The following is a 23,923-nucleotide window of genomic DNA, read 5'->3' as shown; positions in this document are numbered from 1 at the left end:
GAGAGCTACAAAAGGCAGCAAAGTCAGTAATAAAAAGAGCAAAAAGGGTGTATGAAAAAAAATTGCAAGGGATATTAAAACCAATAGTAAAACCTTTTATAAATATAAAAGAGAATGGTCAAGGGGAATGTGGGTCCATTAAAGACAGATGTAGGTGAGATTATAATGGAAAATAAGGAAATGGCTGACTTGTTAAATAAATACTTCACTACCGTTATTACAGTAGAGTATGAGGACAAAATACCAGCCATACAGGGGACCTAAAAATAAGTCAAAAGAGAAATGCTTAATAAAATTAATATAAATTTAAAAAATGGTAATGGAGGAATTATTGAGACTCAAGATAGACAAATCTCCAGGACCTGATAGTTTCCACCCCAGGGTGTTAAAGGAAATAGGAGAGGAAATTGCAGATGCATTCATCATAATTTTCCAAAGCTCACTAGATTCGGGAATTGTGCCCTCAGATTGGAAAATTATGAGGGGGAAACCAGGAAGCTACAGACCTGTCAGCTTAAAGTCCGTTGTAAAGAAAATACTGAAATCCATCATGGGGACAGAGTGACTGAACACTTGGACAGTTATGAGCCAGTCAAAGAGAGTCAGCATGGGTTTGTGAAGGGTAGGTCGTGTCTGACTAATCTAGTTTAATTTTTTGAGGAGGTCACTGAAATGGTGGATAAGAGAGTGTCCATGGATGTCGTTTATATGGTCTTTCAGAAGGCATTTGGTAAGGTTCCAGACAAAAGATTGTTAGCAAAAATGGAAGCACATGGAGTCGGAGGTAACCTTGTGACGTGGCTTGGTAATTGGTTGGGAGGCAGGAAACAAGAGAGTAGGTATAGAGGGAACGTTCCCTGATTGGCGGGACGTGACAACTGGTGTCCCCCAGGGGTCTGTACTGGGACCCCAGTTATTTGCCTATATATATAATATATATAAATGACTTGGATGAAGGAATAGAAAGTTTAATAACCAAGTTTGCAGATGACACGAAGCGAGGAGGCTTAGTAAATTGTGTAGATAATAATAATAATCCCTCCAAAACCAAAAAAACAATAATAAATTGGTCATTTTCAATCTACGACTGTTTGTGGGACATTGCTGTGTGCAATTGGCTGCCGCGTTTGCCCACAAATATACAGTCAATTCACTTTACAGTGTGTTCTGTGAAGCGCTTTGGGACGTCCTCCCGACGTGAAAAGCGCTATATCAAATACAAGGATTATTGTTATTATAGATGGGACTAGGAAGTTACAAAGGGATTTAGACAGATTAAGTCTAAACTGTGGCAGATGGAGTTCAATGTAGGGACGGGCGGGGTCATCCACTATGGCCCAAAAGAAATAAAGCAGAATATTTTCTTAATGGGGAGAAATTAAGAACAGTGGATAAGCAAAGAGATTTGGGTGTCCATATCCACAAATCACTAAAAACTAGTTTTCAGGGCAAAAAGTAATCAAAAAGGCAAATGGAATGTTGTCCTTTATCTCAAGGGGCCTGGATTACAAAGGACAAGAAATGAAACTTCAGCTGCATAGAGCGTCAGTCGGATCCCATCTGGAGACTGTGTTCAGTTTTGGGCACCACACTTCAGGAAAGATATATTGACCCTGGAAGGAGTGCAGCGTAGGTTCACCAGAATGTTACCAGGCCTAAAAGGGTTAAGTTACGAGGAAAGGCTGTGTAAACTTGGATTGCATTCCCATGAGTTTAGAAGGTTGAGGGGTGGTTTGATTGAGATATTTAAGATGATAAACAGATTCGATAAGGTGGATACAGAGAGGCTATTTCCTCTGGTGGGGAATCCAAAACAAGAGGGCATAATCTTAAAATTAGAACCAGGCCATTTAAGAGTGAAATCAGGAAGCATTTTTTCACTGAAAGGGTGGTAGAAATCTGGAATTCTCTCCCCCAAAAGCCGTGGATGCTGGATCCATCCACACCTTCAAGAGTGAGGTTGGTAGATTTTTGGTAGGTCAGGGGATTAAGGGATATGGGGAGAAAGCGGGAAATTGGAATTGAAAAGATTAGTTGAGGTACAGATCAGCCACGATCTGATTAAATGGCTTGAAGGGCTGAATGGCCTATTCCTGTTCTTATGATATAGCAAATAAGCTATAAAGACCTCCCTCTGCTATAAACACCGCCCGCTAGAAACCTGTAAAAAGAACTTTCTGGCACTCGTACCTCTCTTGCTGCTGCCAGCTGTTTACTTGACGTGACTGTGGGCGGCTCCAGATGCCCATGTGCGGTGGTGCGCGAGCGGGAAATGGATTTCACTCCACCCAGAGGCTCCATTGTTGAGATTCTCTGTGTGTCTCTCTTCCTCTACGTACTGAGACACTACCGTACATGGAGGGCGCTATATAATGCAAGTTGTTATGTGTGTGTCTCTGTGTATGTGTGTGTGTTTGTGAGCGTCTCTGTGTGAGTTTGTCTGTGTCTTTCTGTATGAGTGTATGTTTGTGAGTGTATGTCTGGATGTGTGTGTGCGTCACTCTCTGTCAATGAGTGTATGTGCGTGTCTGAGTGTGTCTCTGTGACTGTGTGTCTTTCTCTGGGTCTCTGTCTGTGTGCAGTGCTGGGCTCTGAGAGCCTGGAGATGGTGAGCTCCTGTAGCCCTGTAGTCAAGACACTGGTAGCAGGGCTGTTTTTTGGCGGATTTCCAGGGCCTTCGGACTTGCGTGGTCTGTGTGTGACCACTCTCCACCATCATCGTCCCCGGAATGGGTCACCCAAAAGAAAAGCATTAATCATTTTTTTTGCAACAATCTAATGTGTGTTATTTCTTCATGTTTAGTTTTTATCAATAGAATGAAAAATTGTAGGTTGGCAGTAAAATGTACCTTAAAAGCACCAAACATTTTCCCGCAAAACCAGTCAAATTTCCCCCACAGTTTTTAGCAAATATATCCGCAATTTTTTATTGGCCCAGCTCATTAGCCAACGAGTCAACACCTTTCAATTCTCATCCTCTGCTCCCTGCTCAGCATTTCCGGCTGTTTCTGTGAACCGCTTCACAAGACTCGCCCTACGTGAAAAGCCCTTTAAACTGCAAGCTTCAGTGATTTATTAATAATTGGTGTGTATTGGCTTCTGAGCTCAGGTTGGGTCCTTGAGCACAATCCGGTTAACCCGGTTTTGCAAAGGCAAATCTAATTTGCAAGATTTCTTCGTGATTTCTTAATAGGAAAGGGAGTGTGATCGCAGATTTTCTGAGGTGTTGACTGCGCTGAGGAATGTGTTTCAGAAATGTGACGATTCATGTATTATGGTGACTTAGAAGTGCCGTGGATTCAGTCGGCATTTCTCCCCGTCGCGGAATAATTTGCAGTGTCTGGTGCTCGCTGACTCCAATACGCACAGATCAGGGCCCCAATTGTTTTGTGGCTGAAAAAACCGCCACATCCAGCGAGACAGTTAATTTTCAGGCCGTTAATTTCAGGGTTAATTTTTGGTGCATCAGTGACGGACGATGGGATCAGCCTGGCACAGTGGTAGCACTCTCAGCACTTCTGAGTCAGAAGGTTCTGGGTTCAAGCCTCACGTCGGTAGTTGGAATCACTTACTTTAAGCTGACACTCCAATACAGTTCTGTGGGGATGTTGCGTTGTCGGAGGTGTCGTCCTTCAGATGAGACATTAAACCGAGGTCCTATCTGCCTTTTCAGGTGGATGTTAAAGATCTCATGGCACTATTTGAAAAGAGAAGGGAGTTTCTCTCTCCCGGTGTTCTGGCCAACAATCCTCCAAACGTAAAATTGGTCACTCAGTCCACGACTGTTTGTGGGTCACTGCTGCACACAACTGGCTGCAGCGTTTTGCCCACAAAATACAGTCACTCCACTTTAAGTATATCCTGTGAAGCACTTTGAGACGTCTCAACGATGTGATAAAGCGCTGTATCAAATGCAAGGATTATTATTACAATGCCCAGAGGAAGGGTGTTCCTGCTGTAAAGATGGAAGCAGCTGCACTGTGCGGCAACCCCAAATGGGCAAATGGTCACATGATGTGGGTATGCGCTCAGACTGAATGGTTGGGTTAAAATGTCCGTGCAAATTCTTGCCCTCAGGTGTTTTTCCCGGAAGACGTGGGATCCAACAAGGGAGCCATCATCGGCCTGATGGTCGGTGGTGTTGTCATAGCGACTGTGATTGTCATCACCCTGGTCATGTTGAAAAAGAAGCAGTACACGTCCATCCATCACGGCGTTATCGAGGTGAGCGATTGAGCCGTCGTTCCTGAGCTCGGCGTCCACACGGGCGGGGGGGGGACAAGCCCGAAGGCAGGGGCCGCCCGCTCACGCTCTGAGCTGTGGGTACAAGGGGGGAGTGCCTGGGTGTAGGCACCGGGTCTTAAATATTCAAGAGGGAGGTCGATAACTATTCGGTGGGCAAAGGAGTACAGAGGGATACGATTCAAGGGACAGGGAAATGGTGTTAAGTTCTGATAATATAGTAGAGTTGTCCAGCCAGGAGAATAGTCTTCTCCTTTTCCTATTTTTTGTTCTACGGACACAAAGGGATCAATGTGTTCAAAAATAAAAAGGAGGAATGGGGTTAGGTTGGGGAAAGAGGGGTGCGTGTTGCTGAATGAATGAATCAATCAATCAATCAATCAATCAATGAAAAACCTCCTTAATCTTCGGAAGACGATTGACCAGTGAACTCACCCACTCCAATCAGCCTCCACACACCACGCACACACACCACATACACACACAGTGCCCCAGCAGCTCACACACATGCCCACACACACCCCACATACTCACCCAGCAGTTCACACGCAGGTGCACACACACACCACATACACACACACTGCTCCAGCAGCTCACACGCACATACACACCACATACACACACAGTACCCCAGCAGCTCACACGCAACACACACACCACATACTCACCCAGCAGCACACACACACACCACATACACACCACATACATACACAGCGCCCCCAACACCTCACACACACACGCACACACACCACATATACACACACCACATACACAGCGACCCAGCATCTCTCTCACACACACACACTGCGGCCCCAGCGCCTTACACATACCACAGACATATACAAACAGCGGAGGCCAAATTTCTCCTGAGCCACTAGATCGTGACGGGACATGCCACCTTTCAACTGAGCTGGCTCAGTAGAGCAAGAGAGAGAGAGCAGCTAGAGGCCTCAAATAGTTTGTATTTTAATCCTTTCCGTCATAGAGCTTACTTCATTCTCAGGCTCTCATCCTGGCCTCTCACTTATACCAATATAAGTAGCAGCTGTTGGGATTGCGGGATCTGCTTCCATTCTTCCTGAGTTTCTGATCGAGTTTCTCTTCCGGTCCCCCAGTGCTGGTTGAGCCTTAACCCCTTCCACCCCTGCTTTTGCTGAGCTGCAATCTAATGGCCCCCGTCGTACAAACAGGCCACTTAACCCATCAAGCTGGTCGCCAGCGTCCTGGCCAACAATCCTCCAAATAAAAAACCGTCATTCATTTCATGGCTGTTTTGTGGGACATTGCTGGGTGTAAAATTGACTGCCGTGTTCACCTGCAAAATACGCAGTTACTACACTTCACAGTAAATTGAGGGCATTTGTCGTGATAAAATTGGCTAAGAAATACGCTCTATTTCCCTCGATTCCCACTAAATCCCACCTTAAAATGCCTACCTCTTCAACAGCCTTGGTCACCTTCCCTTCTCTCCCTTCCCTTCCAAAAGGCTGTGGAAGCTGGATCAATTGAATTTTGCAAGACTGAGGTGGGTTGATTTATTTTTAGGTAAGGGTATCAAGGGATGTGGATCCAAGGGAGGTAAAGAGAGTTGAGGTACAGATCAGCCACGATCTAATAGAATGGCAGAACAGGCCTCGAGAGGCTCAATGGCCTACTCCCACGTTCCCGTGTCCCATTTCTCCCCCACTTAGCTCGATATCCAACACCGCCACTGTACAGCACTCAAGAAGCTATCCCACGTGAAGGCCATTGTATAAAAGCTATATAAAAGTTGTTGTTGAATTGATGAGTTCTTCCATTCTATTTCTCCCGTCTCTTCCTCCCTCTCCCCTCGTCTCTTCCTCCCTCTCCCCTCGTCTCTTCCTCCCTCTCCCCTCGTCTCTTCCTCCCTCTCTTCCCTCATCTTTTCCTCCCTCTCACCCGTCTCTTCCTCCCTCTCCCCCCGTCTCTTCCTCCCTCTCTCCCCCGTCTCTTCCTCCCTCTCTTCCCCCATCTCTTCCTCCCTCTCTTCCCCCGTCTCTTCACCCCGTGTCTTCCTCCCTCTCTTCCCCGTCTCTTCCTCCTTGTCTTCCCCCCCATCTCTTCCTCTCTTACCCCCATCTTTTCCTCTCTCTCCCCCCGTCTCTTCCTCCCTCTCTTCCCCCACCGCCGTCTCTTCGGCCCCTCCCCCCCGCCCTTCCTCCCTCTTGCCCCCCCACCCCCGCCCGCCATGTCTTCCCCCCCCCTCTCCCCCTACCCTCCGCCGTCTCTTCCTTCCTCCCCCCTCTCCCGCAGGTGGACGCAGCCGTGACCCCAGAGGAACGGCACCTCTCGAAGATGCAGCAGAACGGGTACGAGAACCCGACATACAAGTTCTTTGAGCAGATGCAAAACTGAGCGTCCCCCCCACCCCACGTCACAGCGGGTTGGGACCCGCTCTCCTCAGATGGACCGACCGCATCTTAAATCGCTTGTACCATTGGGTGTCCGGGGCGCGCCCATGGCTCGCTCCTTACATTTACTCTGCTCATTCTCGCCTTTTTTTGAACAGCTGTGCTGTAAAACACAAGTAGATGCCTGAACGGGAGGAAATTTAAAATTTAAAAAAAAATACACGAGTGTATTCTTGACGAGCATTTTAACTGTTAAACACTACGTTATCTATCGATGAATGTTTTTTGTGAATTGTTAGGGGTTAACCTGTATCTAGTGCATGATTATCTTCGTGTCTCTCTCCTCTCTCTCTCCGATTGTTATTTATCATGTAGCTTGTTAGCAAGGGTTTGCACCGTTTATCTTTGTGATTTGTGGAGATTAACGAGTCCTTTTAAATTGCGACGTGCTTCGAAATAGCTGTGCTGCATTTGGGGAGGCTGGGGGTGGGTGGGTGGGTGGGTGGGAGGGAGGAAGGGCGGGCGTGGGGATTGCTTCTGTCTTGGTGGGTTTACCCGCTTTGCAGGTGAGCGGATACCATGCTGGTTTGGTATTTTTCTTTGTCTCTTGACGGGGTGGGGAGGGCGGGGGGCGCGGGGAGGGAAAGAAAGCCGGCTTTTTACTATGCAGTAAAACTGTGATGCGTTAGGTGTTTGATAACTAATTCCAGGTGACACGACGGAAACATTTCTTTTTTGTTGCCCTCAACCCCCCCCCCCCACCCCTTCTACTTTTCGCGAGAGAGCTGCTGTTGAGCTGAAAGCTTTTACCTTCAACGCTGTACAGTGTGTGTGAGCTCTGCTTTAAACGTGTGCCTGTGTTTGTGTTACCATTTCCAGCATCACTCAACACTAGGACCCTTCTGCCACGTGTAACCTTTGATAAGTTTTTGAATGTAACGTGTGTCCCTGTGACCCGCAAACTTTACCACCCCACCCGCTCCACCGATGCCTCACTCCCCTCCCACCACCCCCACCCTACGCTCCTACCCCTCTCCCGTTCTTTCCCTCCCCCCACCCCGACTTCCCTGTCTGTGGCTCAAAAATAGCAACCCAAACCATCTCACAAGGACTTGCTGGAAATAGGTGTGTATATACTGAGACACATTCTCAGTCGCTAGATGGGATGTACAGATGTTGCTTTAAGAATGGCTTTCTACAACGTATTACATAAATAAATTTAAACACGATTCTTACGAAAAAAAAATAGCTTCCCCTTGATTCTTTGATATTTGCTTGTGTTTTTGTTTGCTTCGGGAAGATTGATGCCTCGCTCCTCGGTTGAACTATTAAAGATTAGGCAAGTTTCCTTACTCCACACATCTCTGTTTACCGAGCAGTGAATAGGAACTCAGGTGTTAGTCGATTGCCGCATCACTTTTGCGGGGGTAATAATCCCTCAAAAAAAATAGTAATAATAATTTGGTCACTCACTCCACGACTGTTTGCGTGCAGTTTGCTGCTGCATTTTTCCCACAAAGTACACAGTCAGTCCACTTTACAGTATATTCTGTGAAGCACTTTTGAGACATCTCAATGATATTAGGTGCTGTATCAAATGTAAGGATTATTATTCTATAATACACGCACTACTGAGTACTGGTGGAAGTCTCTCCATTGTTAATGTCACCCACACAGAGGTCTGGGGTTCAGTCAGTAAGATCCAGCTTGCCTTCAAAATTAGAATTGAACAATTGTGGAAAAGTCTGAATCAGAGAGCAGTGTATATTTTTCCTCTGGTTCTTTTAGAAAAACATCTAAATGCAGTGGGTTTAAAAGAATTCTTCCCCACGATTCGTGTCCCCGTTTTAACCGAGAGAACATGGTCTCGCGGGCTCAGCCCGGGTAGAATCCTGGTTCGAGGGGGAGGGAGGTTGTGCGCTCATTGGTAATGACACCATAGCCCCAAAATCGGTGCTCGTGTCATCCAACCAGGGGGAGCGGAGTGTGGAGAAGTGGAGCTCAGTCTTTAGAAAAGGAATTAATTTCTGCTGTGTGATTGTGGTTAACACGGCATGAAATTAGTGCAAGCGTTTATGCACCTCCGGGGCTGGTTTGCTGTTGCCTGAGTGAGCGCAGTGAGAGGGGCGCTGCTTGTGACGACCAGCTGGAACGCTGTGGCCTGCAGAGCGAATAAATCCAGCGTCAGGTGGTGGGGGGTAACTTGGAAAGTGATAGTGTGACAGAACTCCACTGTCAATGGCACCATTTGGTTTTGGCCCAGTCGGAAGCATTCTTGCCTCTGGGTCAGAAGGTGTGGGTTCATGCCCCCACGGCAGAGATTTGCACTTATGGTCAAGACTGAGTATCCACACCCTCCTCCAACCCAGGAATTTTGAGGGGAAGGAGTGGTGGGTGGGGGGGGCGGTCCACATGGTCAGAGGTCTCACGTCTGTCAGATGTGATGTTAAGCCAAGATCCTGTCTGCCTGCTTGGATGAGCGTTAAATGATCCCGTTCATGTGTATCGGAAAAGAGATGGCAGCTTCTCACTTTCTCTCTTCCCCCGATGTCCTAACCAACAGGGTGTTCACAAAGTCCTGTTATCTCCATTTTTTTTGTATAGTACACTGATCAATAAGTACTTAATTGTATTCAGTGTTTAATTTAGTCTGAATTTACACAAAGTCCTGATACGCCCGTCCTCCCCTGTTTTTTTCTTACAATTAATTATTATTTTCTGCTGAAGGTGAGTCGAGTGTAACAATGTCTGATACCAGTAACTTCCATGTCAATCCATCCACGTGACGGAAGATTTCTCACCGAACATGGCGACAGATCATTATCTGCCATGAAAATGATGGCGTTCACGCACACCCATCCTCCGAACATCTAAATACAGTTAAACGCTGATTACAATTAACTACTTGCTGGTTAGTGCACTGTAGAAAAAAACCGTGGAGGTAACAAAACTTTGTGAACACCCTGTATAATTTTATGACTGCTTGTAGGCTGATTCTGTGAGCAAAAACAGCTGCTGCATTTGTCAACTACAAAAAATATATCACTAGAATTGATACAATATAAAATTACAGTTGTATAGCACCTTTCAAGTCAGGAGGATGTCCCAAGGCACTTGACAGTCGGATTTAGACCCAAGCAGGAGCGGGGTTTGGGATCAGGGAGGGTGGATACAGGGTGATGAGGAATCCATTGAAATCCTTTGAGACGTCCTGGTATTGAGACACATTTTCAATGCCAAGTTGTTTCTTTACATGAAACTCTACTTTGTTGACTGGAGTTGGAAGTTGAGAGACAGCCCCTAAAGTGTGCTATTTCCTCTGTAACATGAGTTTGGTTGTCGCATTCCGATTGTTTCCTGACCTTAGATAGACACCGCGAGAGATACGGATTTGACCATGTCTTATTTATTCCGGCAGAGCCAAAAGTCCACCCGCAATCCTGCGGGTAAACAATTTCCCCGTCATCAATTCTTATTGTAATTCACCGCAAAATTGGCGCTGTAAAAGATTCCACAGCAGCAAAGCTCGAAAGAAGACAGTTTCGCAGAGAAGGAAGAAAAAGTAAGTTTTTCCCTTGTGGTCCCGCTCTCTGGAACTCCATCCCTTTGACATGCCTTTTTGTTTGGTGAGCTGGGTGTCTTGACACAATGCGGAAACCTATCAACATACGTAAGAGTATCCAAACCAAGCTGAGAATTCCATGCATCCCACCTACACGTGGAAATCTCGGAGACATAGTCTTCGAATGGCATGCGGACTCTCTTCCTGGAGGGACACATCCTGCTCACCTAATTCCGGAAAGTGTTAGACACAGGTTGGCAAGAGCCAAGGCTTGGGGACCCCAGAGTGTCCCCTACTATTTCATCTGGAAGAGGAATCCAGAACATGGGGGCATAATCTTAAAATTAGAGCCAGGCCATTTAGTGAAATCAAGAGGCAGCTTTTCACCCAAACAGCAGAGGAAATCTGGAACTCTCTCCCCCAAAAGGCTGTGGGTGTTGGATCCTTTCACATTTTCAAGACTGAGGTGGATAGATATTTGTTAGGTCAGGGTATTAAGGGATACGGGGCAAGGGCAGGTAATTGGACTTGAGGTACAGATCAGCCATCATCTTATAGAATGTCGGAACAGGCTCGAGGGGCTGAATGGCCTACTCCCGTTTCTACGCCAGAGTCTAACCAGTTGAAACTGCATAGCTTGCCATTGATATTGCCGTCCAGCAAGCCTTCCGGCTACTTGTCCAGCTAGGACCACCCTCCCTGTTAGGCTATAATGGCAACTTGTCTTGCATGTGATTGTGGCTGCAGGCATAGGCGAGACTCATTATACAGCAAGATTCCCCCAAATGAGCTATGCACCTATTTATCTGGGAGATTGTTGGCTAGGACGTCAGGAGAAGTTCTTTTTGAATAATACCGTGGGATTTTTATCGGCCACCTGAACAGGCAGACGGGTTTAACGCCTCATCCAAAGGACGGCACCTTTGAGGCAGGCAGTTAAGTACTATTCTCTAATCGAATCCCAGTTCCTTGCTCTTTCTCTGCAATGCTTCCCACTGCTGGGCTCCAAATACTGATTCACTTCTCCCTTTATATTTGTCGAAATGAAAACAGGAATGCAAGATTGTGTGAGATTATATACTGGGGTGAAATTTTGTGGCATATTTTGTTTTCACCCGTTTCCTCACTTTAAGCAGCGCAGAACATGTAATTATTAGGATTATTATGAGTATCAATTATTATTATTAGAAACAAAACCTTTCCCTCAGTCTCACTGCTTAAGAACTGTAGAAAATGGGCTCCCAAATGAAGAGCTGAATTTTAAGAATTGTCTGCAATATTTCTGTGCTATCCTACATTTTACAAGAAGGTCTCAGGGCTCAGGCCAGGTTGAATCAGAGGAGACAGCCCGTGACTGAAGGGGCGAAAATTTAAAACTATTCTGCAGAAACGCTATTTCAGTGAGCGAGTGGTAAATCTACGGAACAGGCTCTTGAGAGAGACGGTGGAACCAGGAAGTGTTCATTCTTTCAAATGAAAAACAGATAAAAAGATTTATTTAAGGAAATAATATTCTGGGATACAATAAATGGGTTGTTCAGAACATGACACATGCACGTGACTGCCACGATGGTGGAAGGCGAACTGGATGGACCTTGATCTTTTTTCGTCCTAACGTTTCCTATGTTCCTACGAATTTGGGGCCCTTCGACTATGAGTAATCGGCTGCGGCAGCTACACGCAAACATGGCTCGAGTCTACGCACCCACCGAGCTCTTCAGACACTAATCCCTTTGGTTGTGGCCTCATCTGCTTGACCTGCTCGCTCGTAGGATAAATATAGCAGGACTCAGCTCCTCGCTTCCTCCACTGCTGTTGCACAAGTCCCTGTTGGCCCGAAAGACCAAACCACAAACTGTGAGGTTTCTTAACCAATTTCTTCACGAAGAACCCCAGACGTCCCGGACCCCAGGGTTGCATTGCTGGAGGTGCCGTGTTTTGGATGGGACATTAAACTGTGCTGCGTCCCATCGGTTCCTGCGGACGTTAAAGATCCCGCGGCACTATTTAAAAAGAGGGGAATTTCTCCCCAATGTTCTGGCCAACAATCCCCCAGATACAATTGGTTATTCATTGCATGGCTGTCGTGGGCCAAATTGTGACCAAATTTTATTATTCATAATAATAAAAATAATAATAATTCTTACATTTTTAACCCCCTGTGATGTCATCGCAACGTCTCAAAGCGCTTCACAGGATACACTGTCAAGTGGATTTAATTGTGTGTTTTGTGAGTGAAATTATGATGACAAAATTATTATACGAAATGGGTTTCACCTTCGGGAAGAGAGCTTGCAGGCGTTTGCAGGGTTTGACTGCTCGCGAGGTTGGAAGGAGATTTGCAAGGCTGGGGCTGGTGGGGGTTAATGACTGTATCGGCCGATATTAATTCAAGTCTATTACGCTGTCAGTGGCAGTAAATCCCGCGAGCCATTCATCCTCTTGAACACGGGTTTGTGGAGGTGGGGGAGGGGGGAGGAGAGAGAGAACCCTGTAAATCAGCATCCGGAAAAATGCTAATTCTTTGCCTTGTTTTGCACGTAAAGGTTCCTGAACTTGTTTTTGAGCCAAGCGAGGTAGGACGGTGCGGAATTCCAGGCTACCGAAGATGGAAGATCGGTGCAAATTCTCACGCGTCATTAGTACCAGCATCAATCACCCTGCCCTGCCTGTCTCACTGAGTGCTCGCTGTGTGCCTGTCAGCAGCTCAGTCACAGCAGCGAGAGAGGGGGGGTGCGGGGAGGTAGACAGAGAGGTGGATAGAGAGAGAGAGAGAGAGTGGGGGAAGATTATAATAATAATAGTATTCCTTGCATTTGATACAGCGCTTTATCACGTCGTTGAAACGTCTCAAAGCCCTTCACGGGATATATTTCAAAGTGGATTGACTATTTTTTGACGGCAAAACACAGCAGTCAATTGCACACAGCAGTGTCCCACACACGGTCGTGGATTGAGTGAGCAATTTTTTTGTGGGGGGGGGATTTATTTATATTAGGAGATAGAGAGAGGTGGGTGGAGGGGGAGGAAGGGGAGAGAGAGAGAAAGGCAAAAAGGGAGAGAGATAGAGATAGAGTGAGAGAACGAGAGAGAAAGAGCACGAGAGACAAAGAGACAGAAAGGGAGAGGGGGAAATAATTATAATTCTTGCATTAAGACCGACAGACACACACACACAGAGTGAGAGACAGAGAGAAAGAAAAGATATTGTGAGGGAGATACAGAGATGGGGGACACGGATGGAGAGAAAGAGGGTGAACATACATACACACACACACACTGAGGGAGTTAAAGAGACAGAGACATAAAGACGGACACAGAGAGTGAGAAAGAAAGAGAGGGACAAACAGAGACAAAGGGAGACAGAAAAAAATTACATCTTAATTTTGGAGGCAATTTCTTTTTTAAGAACTGTAGAAAACCAGCTTTCAAACTAAGAGTATATGAATTTTCCACAAGTTTGCACCACCTTAAGTTTTAAGACAAAAAAATACTAATAATCATTGCATTTGATATAGCGCCTTATCACGTCGTTGAGACGTCTCAAAGCGCTTCACAATAAAGTGAATTGACTGTATACTTTGTGGGCAGAAAGTGGCAGCCAGTTGCCCACTGCAGTGTCTCACAAACAGTCATGGAGTGAACGACCAATTTTACTTGGGCCAGGATTGTCTCTTTTCGAATAGTGCCCTGGAATCTTTAATGTCCGTCTGAACAGGCAGACGGGACCTCGGTTTGACATCTCATCCGAAGGACGGCACCTGCGACAATGCGACATCCCGCGAGCAATGCATTGGGATTGTCAGGTTAGACTGTGTGATTCCAAGTCCTGACGTGGCGCTTGAACCCACAATCTTCTGACTCAGAGGCGAGAGTGAACCAAGCTGACACACACGCATAGTTAGAGGAAGACACACAGACACACAATTAGAGAAAGACACAGTTAGAGAGGGGAGGGGTTGACACCTGCTGCCTCGCACATGCTGTGTCTGGGCAGTAAATAGACAGAGCCATTGTGTCTGACTCTTTTTCCTGGCTGCAGGAAGGGCAGAACTCCCAGTGGCTGGATCAAGCTTTGTCAAGGCTCCCAGGTGCGGAAGGGCTCACCCGGGGGTGGGGGGTACACAGCCGGGGAGCTGTTGGCTAGTGAAAGAGCCAGGAACGCTTCTTGTTTTTGTAAACAGATCTGTGCTGGGGGGTTTTGTGGCTTGGTCGGAAGAGGCTGAGTGTTTCAAGAGACCAGCGCCTTGAGATTTGCTGGCCTGGAGTGGAGAGAAAACTTCTTGCTGAGATCAGGCTTTGGCACGCTCCACACGGGAAAAAATATGCCAGACATCCGATGAGCTTGGCATCACCCCAGCGAGACATGCAGAGGCAATACGGAGAGAAAGAGAGAAGAGAGAGAGAAAGGGACTAACATAGGAACAGAGAACATTGAGTCCTTAGAGCCTGTTCTACTATTCGATAAGATCATGGCTGATCTGTATCTCAATTCCAATTACCTGCCTTTGCTCCATATCCCTTGATACCCTGACCATGAATCCACACAGCCTTTTAGGGGGAGAGAGTTCCAGATTTCCACCACCTTTTGTGTGAAAAAGTGCTTCCTAATTTCACTCCTAAATGGCCCAGCTCTAATTTTAAGATTAAGCCCCCTTCTTCTGGATTCCCCCACCAGAGGGAACAGTTTCTCTGGATGATAATAATAATTATAATAACCATTGTATTTGATATAGCGCCTTATCACGTCATCGAGATATCTCAAAGGGCTTCATCTCTATCCTATTATTTTAAACACCTCGATTAGATCACCCCTCAATCTTCTGAATTTCAGGGAATACAAACCCAAGTTTGTGCAGCCTATCCTCATAATGTAACCCTTTAGATCTTGTATCCTTTTGGTGAATCTGCGCAGCATCCCCTCCAAGGGCTTCCTGGGGTGCGGTACCCAAAACTGTCTCAGGATGGGTGTCTGATCAAAGCTCTGTACAAACATAAGCATCACTTCCTCGCTTTTGTATTCCAACTACCTTGGGATGAATGGCAGCATTCCCTTAGCCTTTTTGATTGCAAGATCGAGGGAGAGCAAAAGAGAGAGAGAAAGAGAGAGAAATATATAATAATAATAATCCTTGCATTTGATATAGTGACTTATTCATGTAATTGAGACGTCTCAAAGCTCTTGATTGCGTGTTTTGGGGGATGTGAACAGACGGTCCTGCTTCCAGGCAAATAAAGGCATTAAAAACCCAACCTACGCTCAACAGAGAGGACTGCTGACACAGGTTTGGTGGCACCATGTGTCCACACAGCATATTACACTCTCTATGCAGACATCAAACAAAGAACAGATGAATAATCAATAACCTAATGTGGGTTTCAGAGCAATTGTGGGCTCCACCCGTTAGTTCCCTCTCCCCTAAGTGGGAACCTTCCTTATCGGTTGCTCGAAACCAAAATTCCATGATTTTTCTATCTCACTGTATTATTATTACATGTTCACACGCACATATAATCTCCATTAATGTCAATCCATACCCCTCCAATATGTTTTCCAGACAAAGGCCGTGGAAAAGCAATAAAAACTGAAGGTCACACACAATTTTTGCGAAATCCTGTCTTAATTTAGAAGCTGTGGTTTTCCACAGACCGTAAAACAGATTCTGACTTGGATATAAGGAATTTTAAGAATTGCAAGAACCCTAACAACAACAACAAAATTACATTTGTATCAGCACCTTTCATGTCAGGAGGACGTCCCAAGGTGCTGGACAATCAGTGTTTCGAACCCGAGCTGGGGTTCGGGATCGGGGAGGGCGGGGGGGGGGGGAGGGGAGAAGGGAGGGGTCTTGAGACAGGTCTTGAAGGAGCCAAGGGAGGGGGCGAGGTGGAGGGACTGCGGGATGGAGTGGGGGCAGAGTGGCTGAAGGCCCGTCCGCCAATGGTGGGGCGGGCAAGGTGAGGGACGTGAAGCAGAGTCAAGGGAGCGGGCAGGTTGGTAGAGGATTAGAAGGTTCCAGACGTAGAGGGGAGCAAGACGATGGAGGGCTTTGAAAGTAAAGACCAGGATCTTGAACTGTATCCTCTGTGTGATGGAAAGCCAGTGGATTCGGGCAAGGATGGGGTGTGATTGGAAGCCAGTGGAGTCGGGCGTGGAGCCTGGTGTGGCAGAGGACATGGCTGCAGAGTTCTGGATGTTCTGTAGCCTATGGTGAGAGGATTTGGGGATGCGGACAAACAGGGAATTTGCGTAACCGAGCCTATAGGTTATGAATACGTGTATGAGGGTCTCGGCGGCCTGCAGTGTAAGATAGTGGCGTAGCCAGCGATGTTGCGGAGGTGGGGGATGACAGAGCAGGTCATGGCACAGATGTGACTAAATTATAAGGCCAAATAATAATAATCCTTGCATTTTATACAGAGCCTTATCACGTTTCGAGATGTCTGAAAGTGCTTCACAGGATATACTGTAAAGTGAAATGACTATATTTTGTGGGTGAAACGTGGCAGCCAATTGCGCACAGCAGTTCCCACAAACAGTTGTGGATTGAGTGACTAAATTATTATTATTTTACATTTTCTTTCTTTGAAGGGATTATTGTTCTAGAAAAGCAATTTGCCAATTGACTAGCTACCAGGATCTTACTTACTCCTAGGTAAATAGAGACACGTGGAGTAGGAAAATCTGCCCAATGTTTCGCCCTGCCCGGGAATCGAACCCAGGTCCTTTCGCTTGCGAGGTGAGTGCTCCAACCACTAAGCTACAGGACCCCACACTGTGCCTTATCACATTGAGACGTCTCAAAACGCTTCACAAATGGACTGTAAAGTGAATTGACTATATTTTGTGGGCAAAATGTTAATTAATAATAATTCTTGGATTTGATAACATAAAATAGTTTGCAGGCTAAGCCCACAGGGGGCTTAGGATGCTGAGAAGGTGCCTTGTGAGACCCACTGCCCCAGGTTGTAGAGGAAAGAATCAACTGGATGTCAGCCTGGTGCAGTGCGAGCACTCCGGCCTCTGAAGGTTGTGGGTTCAAGCCCCACATCGGGACTTGGAATGACATAGTCTTAGCTGATGCTCCTATGCAGTGCTGAGGAGTGGGTGTGTGAGGGGGAGGGGGAATTGCATTGTCAGAGGTCCCAAGGCACAATTCAAAAAGAGGGGGGTGTCCTGGACAACAATCCACCAAAATACACAGTCAATTCACTTTACAGTATATCCTGTGAAGCGCTTTGAGATGTTTCAACAATGTGATAATCTGCTATATCAAATGCAAGGATTATTATTACAAAGGCTCACAGGGTTAGAGCTCTGAGAAGATGCCTTCTGGGACCCATTACTCCGGAAGGTTGTACAGGGAACAATCAATTGCATTGGTTTAAAAGGGATATGGATTAATAATAAATGCTTGCATTTGATATAACGCCTTTCCAACCAGAAGGACGCCTCTGAAGGATTTACTGTCGTGTGTATTTTGAATAAGAGCGAAGCAATCAATTTATAAACAGCAAGGTCCCACAAACAGCCATGAAGTGAGTGTTCAATTTTGTCTGGGGGACACTGGGATAAACTCCTCTCTTTTTTCGAGAAGTGCTATCGGATCTTTAAGATGTAACCCTTATGTCCCTGGCCCCAAAAAGACACAAACCCCCACCCAGCCCTTACGTCCCAACCCTAAAATACATGTAACACCCCCCCTTACGTCACAACCCTAACAAACAAGAAACACCCCCTTATGTATCAAGCAGTCAGCATCAGTCACCAGACATGGGGAATGTTACGTGTTTTTTGGGCTCAGGACGTAAGTTTTTTGTGTGTTTTGGGGGCTCGGGACGTAAGGGGGGGGGGGGGGGGCAGTTACTAATCTATACGCTCTCTCTTGGCGATGTCATCCGCAGACATGGGGTAAACTTCCACATGTATGCGGATGACACACAAATCTGTTTTGTCTCCTCCAGTATCGACAGACATCAAGGCCTGGATGAGTGCAAACTTCCTACAGCTGAATGTGGACAAGACGGAAGTCATACTCTTTGGCTCCCGTCAACGTCTTCACTCCTGCGGATCTAAACTCCTCAACTACCCTGGGCTCTCCCTCAGACTCACCAAACCAGTGCGCATTTTAGGCGTCCGGTTCGACCCCCAGCTGTCGTTCCTCCTCTACATCCAGTCTCTGACCAGGACCTCCTTCTTCCATCTCCGCCACATTGCCTGTCTTCGACCATACTTTACCCCAAATGCAGCCGAAACCTTCAGGCAATGTGTTTGTCACCTCCCGCTTGGATTACTCAAACACACTCCTTGCCGGTCTCCCCAGCTACACTATCCAAAAAATCCAGCTCATTCAGAACTCTGTAGCCCACATAGTGACCCGGACCAAACTCCACAACCCCCTCACCAGTTCTGGCCCAGACTCCACTCCACCATCATCAAACGGATCGACTTCAAGATCCAAACACTCATGTTCAAATCGTTCACTTCCTGGCACCTCCCTACCTCTCCGACCTCCTGACTCCCCAATCCATCACCCGGCAACCTCCGCTCGACTGGCACCAGCCTCCTATGTGTCCCTTACACCTTCCGCTCCACCATTGTAGCTCAGTGTTTAGAGCATTCGCCTGGCAAGTGAGAGACCTGGGTTTGATTCCCGGCAGGGCGAAACCTTGGGCAGGTTTCCTTACTCCACACGTCTGATAATAATCCCTCAAGAAAAAAAAACAATAATAAATTGGTCACTTCAATCCACGACTGTTTGTGGGACGCTGCTGTGTGCAATCGGCTGCCGTGTTTCACCCAAAAATATAGTCAATTCACTTTACAGTATATTCTGTGAAGTGCTTTGAGACGTCTAGAAGACGTGAAAAGTGCTATATCAAATGCAAGGATTATTATTATTATAAAAAGAAACCAATCTTGACTGGAAGTGAGTTAAGCCCCCAGTCAGTCAGGCACCTTAATCTCCACGTTAGCTGATGGAAGTGACCCCGAACGAATCAGTGACCTTGATCCCTTCCAAGATGGGTCTTGAAAGAGGCAAGGGAGGGGGCGAGGTGGAGGGACTGCGGGATGGAATTCCAGAGGGTGGGGGTAGAGTGGCAGAAGGCCCCACCCGCCAATGGTGAGGCGAGCAAGGTGGGTGTGAAGCAAGCCAGAGCTCTCTGAGCAGAGGGAGAGAAGAGGATGGTAGGGGTTTAGGAGGTCGCAAAGGTAGGGGGTGCAAGACCGTGGAGGGCTTTGAAAATGAGGACCAGGTTCTTGAACTGTATCCTCGGTGTGATGGGAAGCAGTAGAGTTGGGCGAGGATGGGAATGATAGGGTCGCGGAGCCTGATGCAGGAGAGGACCCGGGCTGCAGAGGATCCTCCTCCCACTACACCCCCCCCACCCGGTCAACAAGCAACGAGTTTGCATAATCGAGCCTCGATGTAATGAAAGTGTGTATGAGTGGCAGCAGCAGAGCGTTTCACAGGATTTCACTGTAAAATGGATTTTGTAGGTGAACGTGGCAGTCAACAGCAGGAGCGACCCTCAGTGGTGAGCAGTCTTGCCTCCGTATTGGAAATTTGTGAGCTTGAGCCACCACATTGAGTCTTTGAGCTCAGCTCAAGGCTGCCATTCCAGTGCTGTGCTGGGGGAAGCCCCGCATTATCAGAGGTGCCATCGTTTGGATGAGACGTAAAACCGAGGACCTGTCGGAGTTAAAGATCAACGTGGACAGTAAAGAAGAGAGTTGGTCCACGTGGACAGTCGTGTGATCCAACAACCTCACAGAGACTTAGCATAGACTTAGGGATTGCTCCAGTTGGCTGCCACATTCATCTACAAAATACACAATCGCTTCACTTTACAATGAAATCCTGCGAAACGTTTTGACATCTCTTGACTACATGACAAGGTGCGATGTCAAATGGAAGGATTATTGTTAAGGCTGCAAGAAAGTCATGATTGAACTGATTGTACTGAAAAGTGTAGTGATTTTGTAGATGTACTTGATTGCAGTCTTCCTTCTGTCACAGACCATTCCCTGCATTGCCAGACTATTCCCCACCCCTTCTACTCCTCACCCATCTACTCCCCACTCCCATCACTGCTTACCTGCGCCACTTCAACAAACCCCTGCAATGCCAAAGATGTGCACTGGTGAGCAGAGAGCCCAGCAGTGCGAGCAGGGAGCTGAGTGATGAGGAACAGAGTGACAATTCTGTTAAGGAATATGGTGAGAGTGAGAATTCTTTAGCAAGAAGAACTGAAGGTGGCAGGACAGTAGATAAAGCTGTTAAAAAAGCATACGGGATACTAGGCTTTATAAATGGGGCATAGAATACAAAAGTCAGGAAGTTATGATGAACCTTTATAAAACACTGGTTGGGCCTCAGCTAGAGTACTGTGTTCAGTTCTGGGCACCACACTTTAGGAAGGATGTCAAGACATTGGAGAGGGTGCAAAGGAGATTTACCAGGATGGTACCAGGAATGAGGGACTTCAGTTATCAGGAGAGGCCGGAGAAGCCGGGATTATTCTCCTTGGAGCAGAGAAGGTTCAGAGGAGACTTAATAGAAATTTTCAAAATTATGAGGGGATTCAATAGTGTGAACAAGGAGAAACGACTTGCACTGGCGGGTGGATCGGTAACCTAAGGACACTGAATTAAAATAGTTGTTAAAAGAAACAGAGGGGAGGTGAGGAGAAATGTTTTCAAACAGTGAGTTGTTCAGATCTGGAATGCATTGCCTGAAAAGGTGGTGGAAGCTCATTTAATAACAGCTTTTAAGAGAGAAGTAGATAATTATTTTGGGAGGACAAGTTTGCATGACTATGGGGAGAGAACAGGTGAGTGGGATTGAACTGGATAGTTCTTTTCAAAGAACCAGCACAGACATGATAGACTGAATGGCCTCCTTCTGTGCTGTATTATTCTATGATTCTATGAAGAGAGATACCAGAGAGCAAGGTAGAACTCATTCATTCAGCAAAGAGTGGGAAATCTTTCTTGAGGTTTCTTGAGGGAGAAATAAAACGTTTTTGTTAAACAAAACAAGCATTGGAATCACACGTTATGAACAGTAAATATATTTATTTGCCAGGATGGTTCAGGGTTACACCCCAGTGCCAACCTGCCCGCTCAGTGACGTGGGGTCAGCCTTCCCGAGGATGGCTGAGGTAACCTGTATTTTGACATCACTCCCTCCAAGTCCACGAATGTCATGGTGGTGTAGTGGTGGTGCTGGGTGTTCTTGTAGGTGGACAAGTCCAGCTCTTCCTGGGCAGGTTCTGGTGCTGCCTCGGGCTCTGTGAAGCAAACAAAAATAATAGCTTCACCTTCAAGCTGGATGTTTTTGGATCTTTTGCTAATATAAGAGGTTACCAGCAGATTCAGTCAAAAGTCAACTGAAAGAAAGCGTAGTTAGGCAATACCAAATGTACAACAGAACGAATTAGGTTCTCAGTGCAGATCAATGCACGGGGGAGGGGGATTAAGACTGCAGCGAAAGGGGACACCACCACTCCACATATTTTCTAAACAAGTTACGTCCAATAGCCTCCAGATATATTCACGGAAATCTACTTGCTGCACTTCATGGTTCAGCCACTGTCTTTTCCAGCAGCTTTCAAGACTCTGGTCTCTCTCCCACTGTGTTCCTCAACATCAATGTCTTCCGCTCCGCTTCATCCTCTCTAACTCACCACGTTTCAAAGCTTGCCTCAAGACTTACAAATCTCTCCTCTCACTAACCCTGGAGCTGCTCCACCTCCTCAATAGGACAGTTACATTGAATGATATTATTCCTTACGTCTCTCACAACTGTAACCAGCAGCTGCAGCTTGAGCTTCAACGGCTCCACTCTAAAATCTTTCATCTGTTGTCCCTCCAATCTGGCTCTGTGCTACCTACAGCAGAGACAGCCCTGGTGAAAGTTACAGATGACATTCTGTCCATCTGTGACCAGGGCTCTTTCGGTCTCCTCGTCCTTCTTGATATCTCTGCTGCCTTAGATACTGTAGACCACTCTCCTCTCAGCTCCACCTTCATGGTTCTGTTCTTGCCTGGTTTCAATCTTACCTTTCCCATTGTCTGCACTTAACATCCATCAACTGCTTCTCCTCCTGCCCTTGCACCGTCACTCCATGGCTGTCTGTGGAACATTGCTGTGCGCCAACTGTCTGCAGCGTTTCATCCACAAAATACACAGTAAATTTTACAGTGTATCCTGTGAAACGCTTTGAGACGTTTCAACGATGTGATAAGGCACATGCAAAGGATTATTATCAAATGCAAGGATTATTATATTACAACTCCCTCAGACTGTTTGTCCAGACACACAGCCCGAGCCATAGGTTTACTTAAGTCCAGAAAGTACCATAAAAGTCCTCATCAAACTGGGAGAGAGTAAACTACTTGAGGTTTGAATGAGAGGAAAGATGAATCCAACAAGATGGATAGATTAGGGAGTGAAGGCAGCAATACTTTCACAGGTCAGGAAAGACTTAATAATGGAAACGGAGACCAAATGCTACATATGTGTCAGAAAACAGACTGAATATAGTAATAATAATCCTTCCATTTGATATAGCCCCCCATCTTGGGTCCGTAACTCCCTGTCTGTCCAGCGCCTTGGGACATCTCCCGAAATGAAAGGCACTATACAAATGTAATTTTGGTGGTGTTGTCCTTCCAGGGAGAGAGTGTGCAAAACCATTCTAACAATCTTTCTCTGGGATATCCATGTGTAGGTGGGATACATGGAATTCTCAGTTTGGTTTGGATATTCTTAAGCACAGTGATGTTTCCGTATATGTCAGACACCCAATTGACCCCCACTAAACAAATGTGTCTGTTGCAGGGACCTGTTTGTCTACGAGAGCAGTGCGGCGGGGAGCAGGTGGGTGAGACCCACGTGCATGCGTCAGTGTGTAGTGCTGTGTGTGAGTGCTGTGTATCAGTGTGTGAGCGCTGTGTGTCAGTTTGTGAGTGCTGTGTGTCAGTGGGTGAGCGCTGTATATCAGAGCGTGAGTGATGTGTGTCAGTGTGAGAGCACTTTGTGTGGGCGCTGTGTGTCAGTGTGTGAGTGTAGTGTGTCAGTGTGTGAGCACTGTGTGTCAGTGCATGAGCGCTGTGTGTCAGTGTGAGAGCACTTTGTGTGATGGCTCTGTGTGTCAGTGTGAGAGATGTGTGCCAGTTTGAGTGCTGCCTCATTCATTTTCATAAGCCATGTCCACAGAGAGGCCACGGGTCCTGCACAGCTGAACAATGCGATCGTAGCGTTCGCCTTCTCCCCATCAGGCAATTACCTGGCAGCCATAGCTGACAACAAGCAGCTGATATTGTTTCACACCAGGCCCTGGAGGTGCCTCAGTGTTCGGTAGGTATTGTTATGGATTTACTTTCTCAGTCCTATTTAGCTATACGTGTGGACTATACGTGTGTGTCAGATCCTCTCGGAGATAACCCTTTTCCAGGCTGAAGAGTGCTAGGAATTCATCACAGTTTATCACTCATTTAAAGCCGGGATTGACTTTGTTGCTCTTCTCTGCACTGCCTCTTCTCGAGGCCGGCCTCTTGTGTCCTCATGACAGGGACTGTATGTAGAACTGCAGATGTGAGTGCAGTTCTACATACATACAGCAGAACCAAAACACTGTGCAGTTTGAACAAGCCTTTCTGGATCTGAACTCACCTGATTTGTTAATGTAGTCAAACACCAGATGTAGTCTATATGCTGACTGTCCACATTAGTCAGGT

The 23,923-nt window shown here is 46.6% G+C and overlaps 1 protein-coding gene across 4 annotated transcripts in view; it reads left to right on the top strand.

Annotated features, from left to right (window-relative positions):
• appa (amyloid beta (A4) precursor protein a) overlaps window positions 1-7,860 on the top strand; it is a 68,286-nt gene extending 60,426 nt beyond the window's left edge. For all 4 annotated transcript variants that reach the window (XM_007903557.2, XM_007903556.2, XM_007903558.2 and 1 more), the window contains 2 exons: window positions 4,078-4,224; window positions 6,517-7,860. In XM_007903557.2, coding sequence (XP_007901748.1) covers window positions 4,078-4,224; window positions 6,517-6,618 — 249 coding nt within the window. In that variant the 3' untranslated portion in view covers window positions 6,619-7,860. The remainder of the gene's footprint in view (window positions 1-4,077; window positions 4,225-6,516) is intronic.
• Window positions 7,861-23,923: the final 16,063 nt, after the last annotated feature.

This window comes from Callorhinchus milii, unplaced genomic scaffold, assembly GCF_018977255.1.
Source record: "Callorhinchus milii isolate IMCB2004 unplaced genomic scaffold, IMCB_Cmil_1.0 Scaffold4, whole genome shotgun sequence".
In the NCBI taxonomy this organism is placed as follows: Eukaryota; Metazoa; Chordata; class Chondrichthyes; order Chimaeriformes; family Callorhinchidae; genus Callorhinchus; species Callorhinchus milii.
The sequence above is the reverse complement of the archived record's forward strand: the minus strand, read 5'-3'. Positions and strand labels throughout refer to the sequence as shown.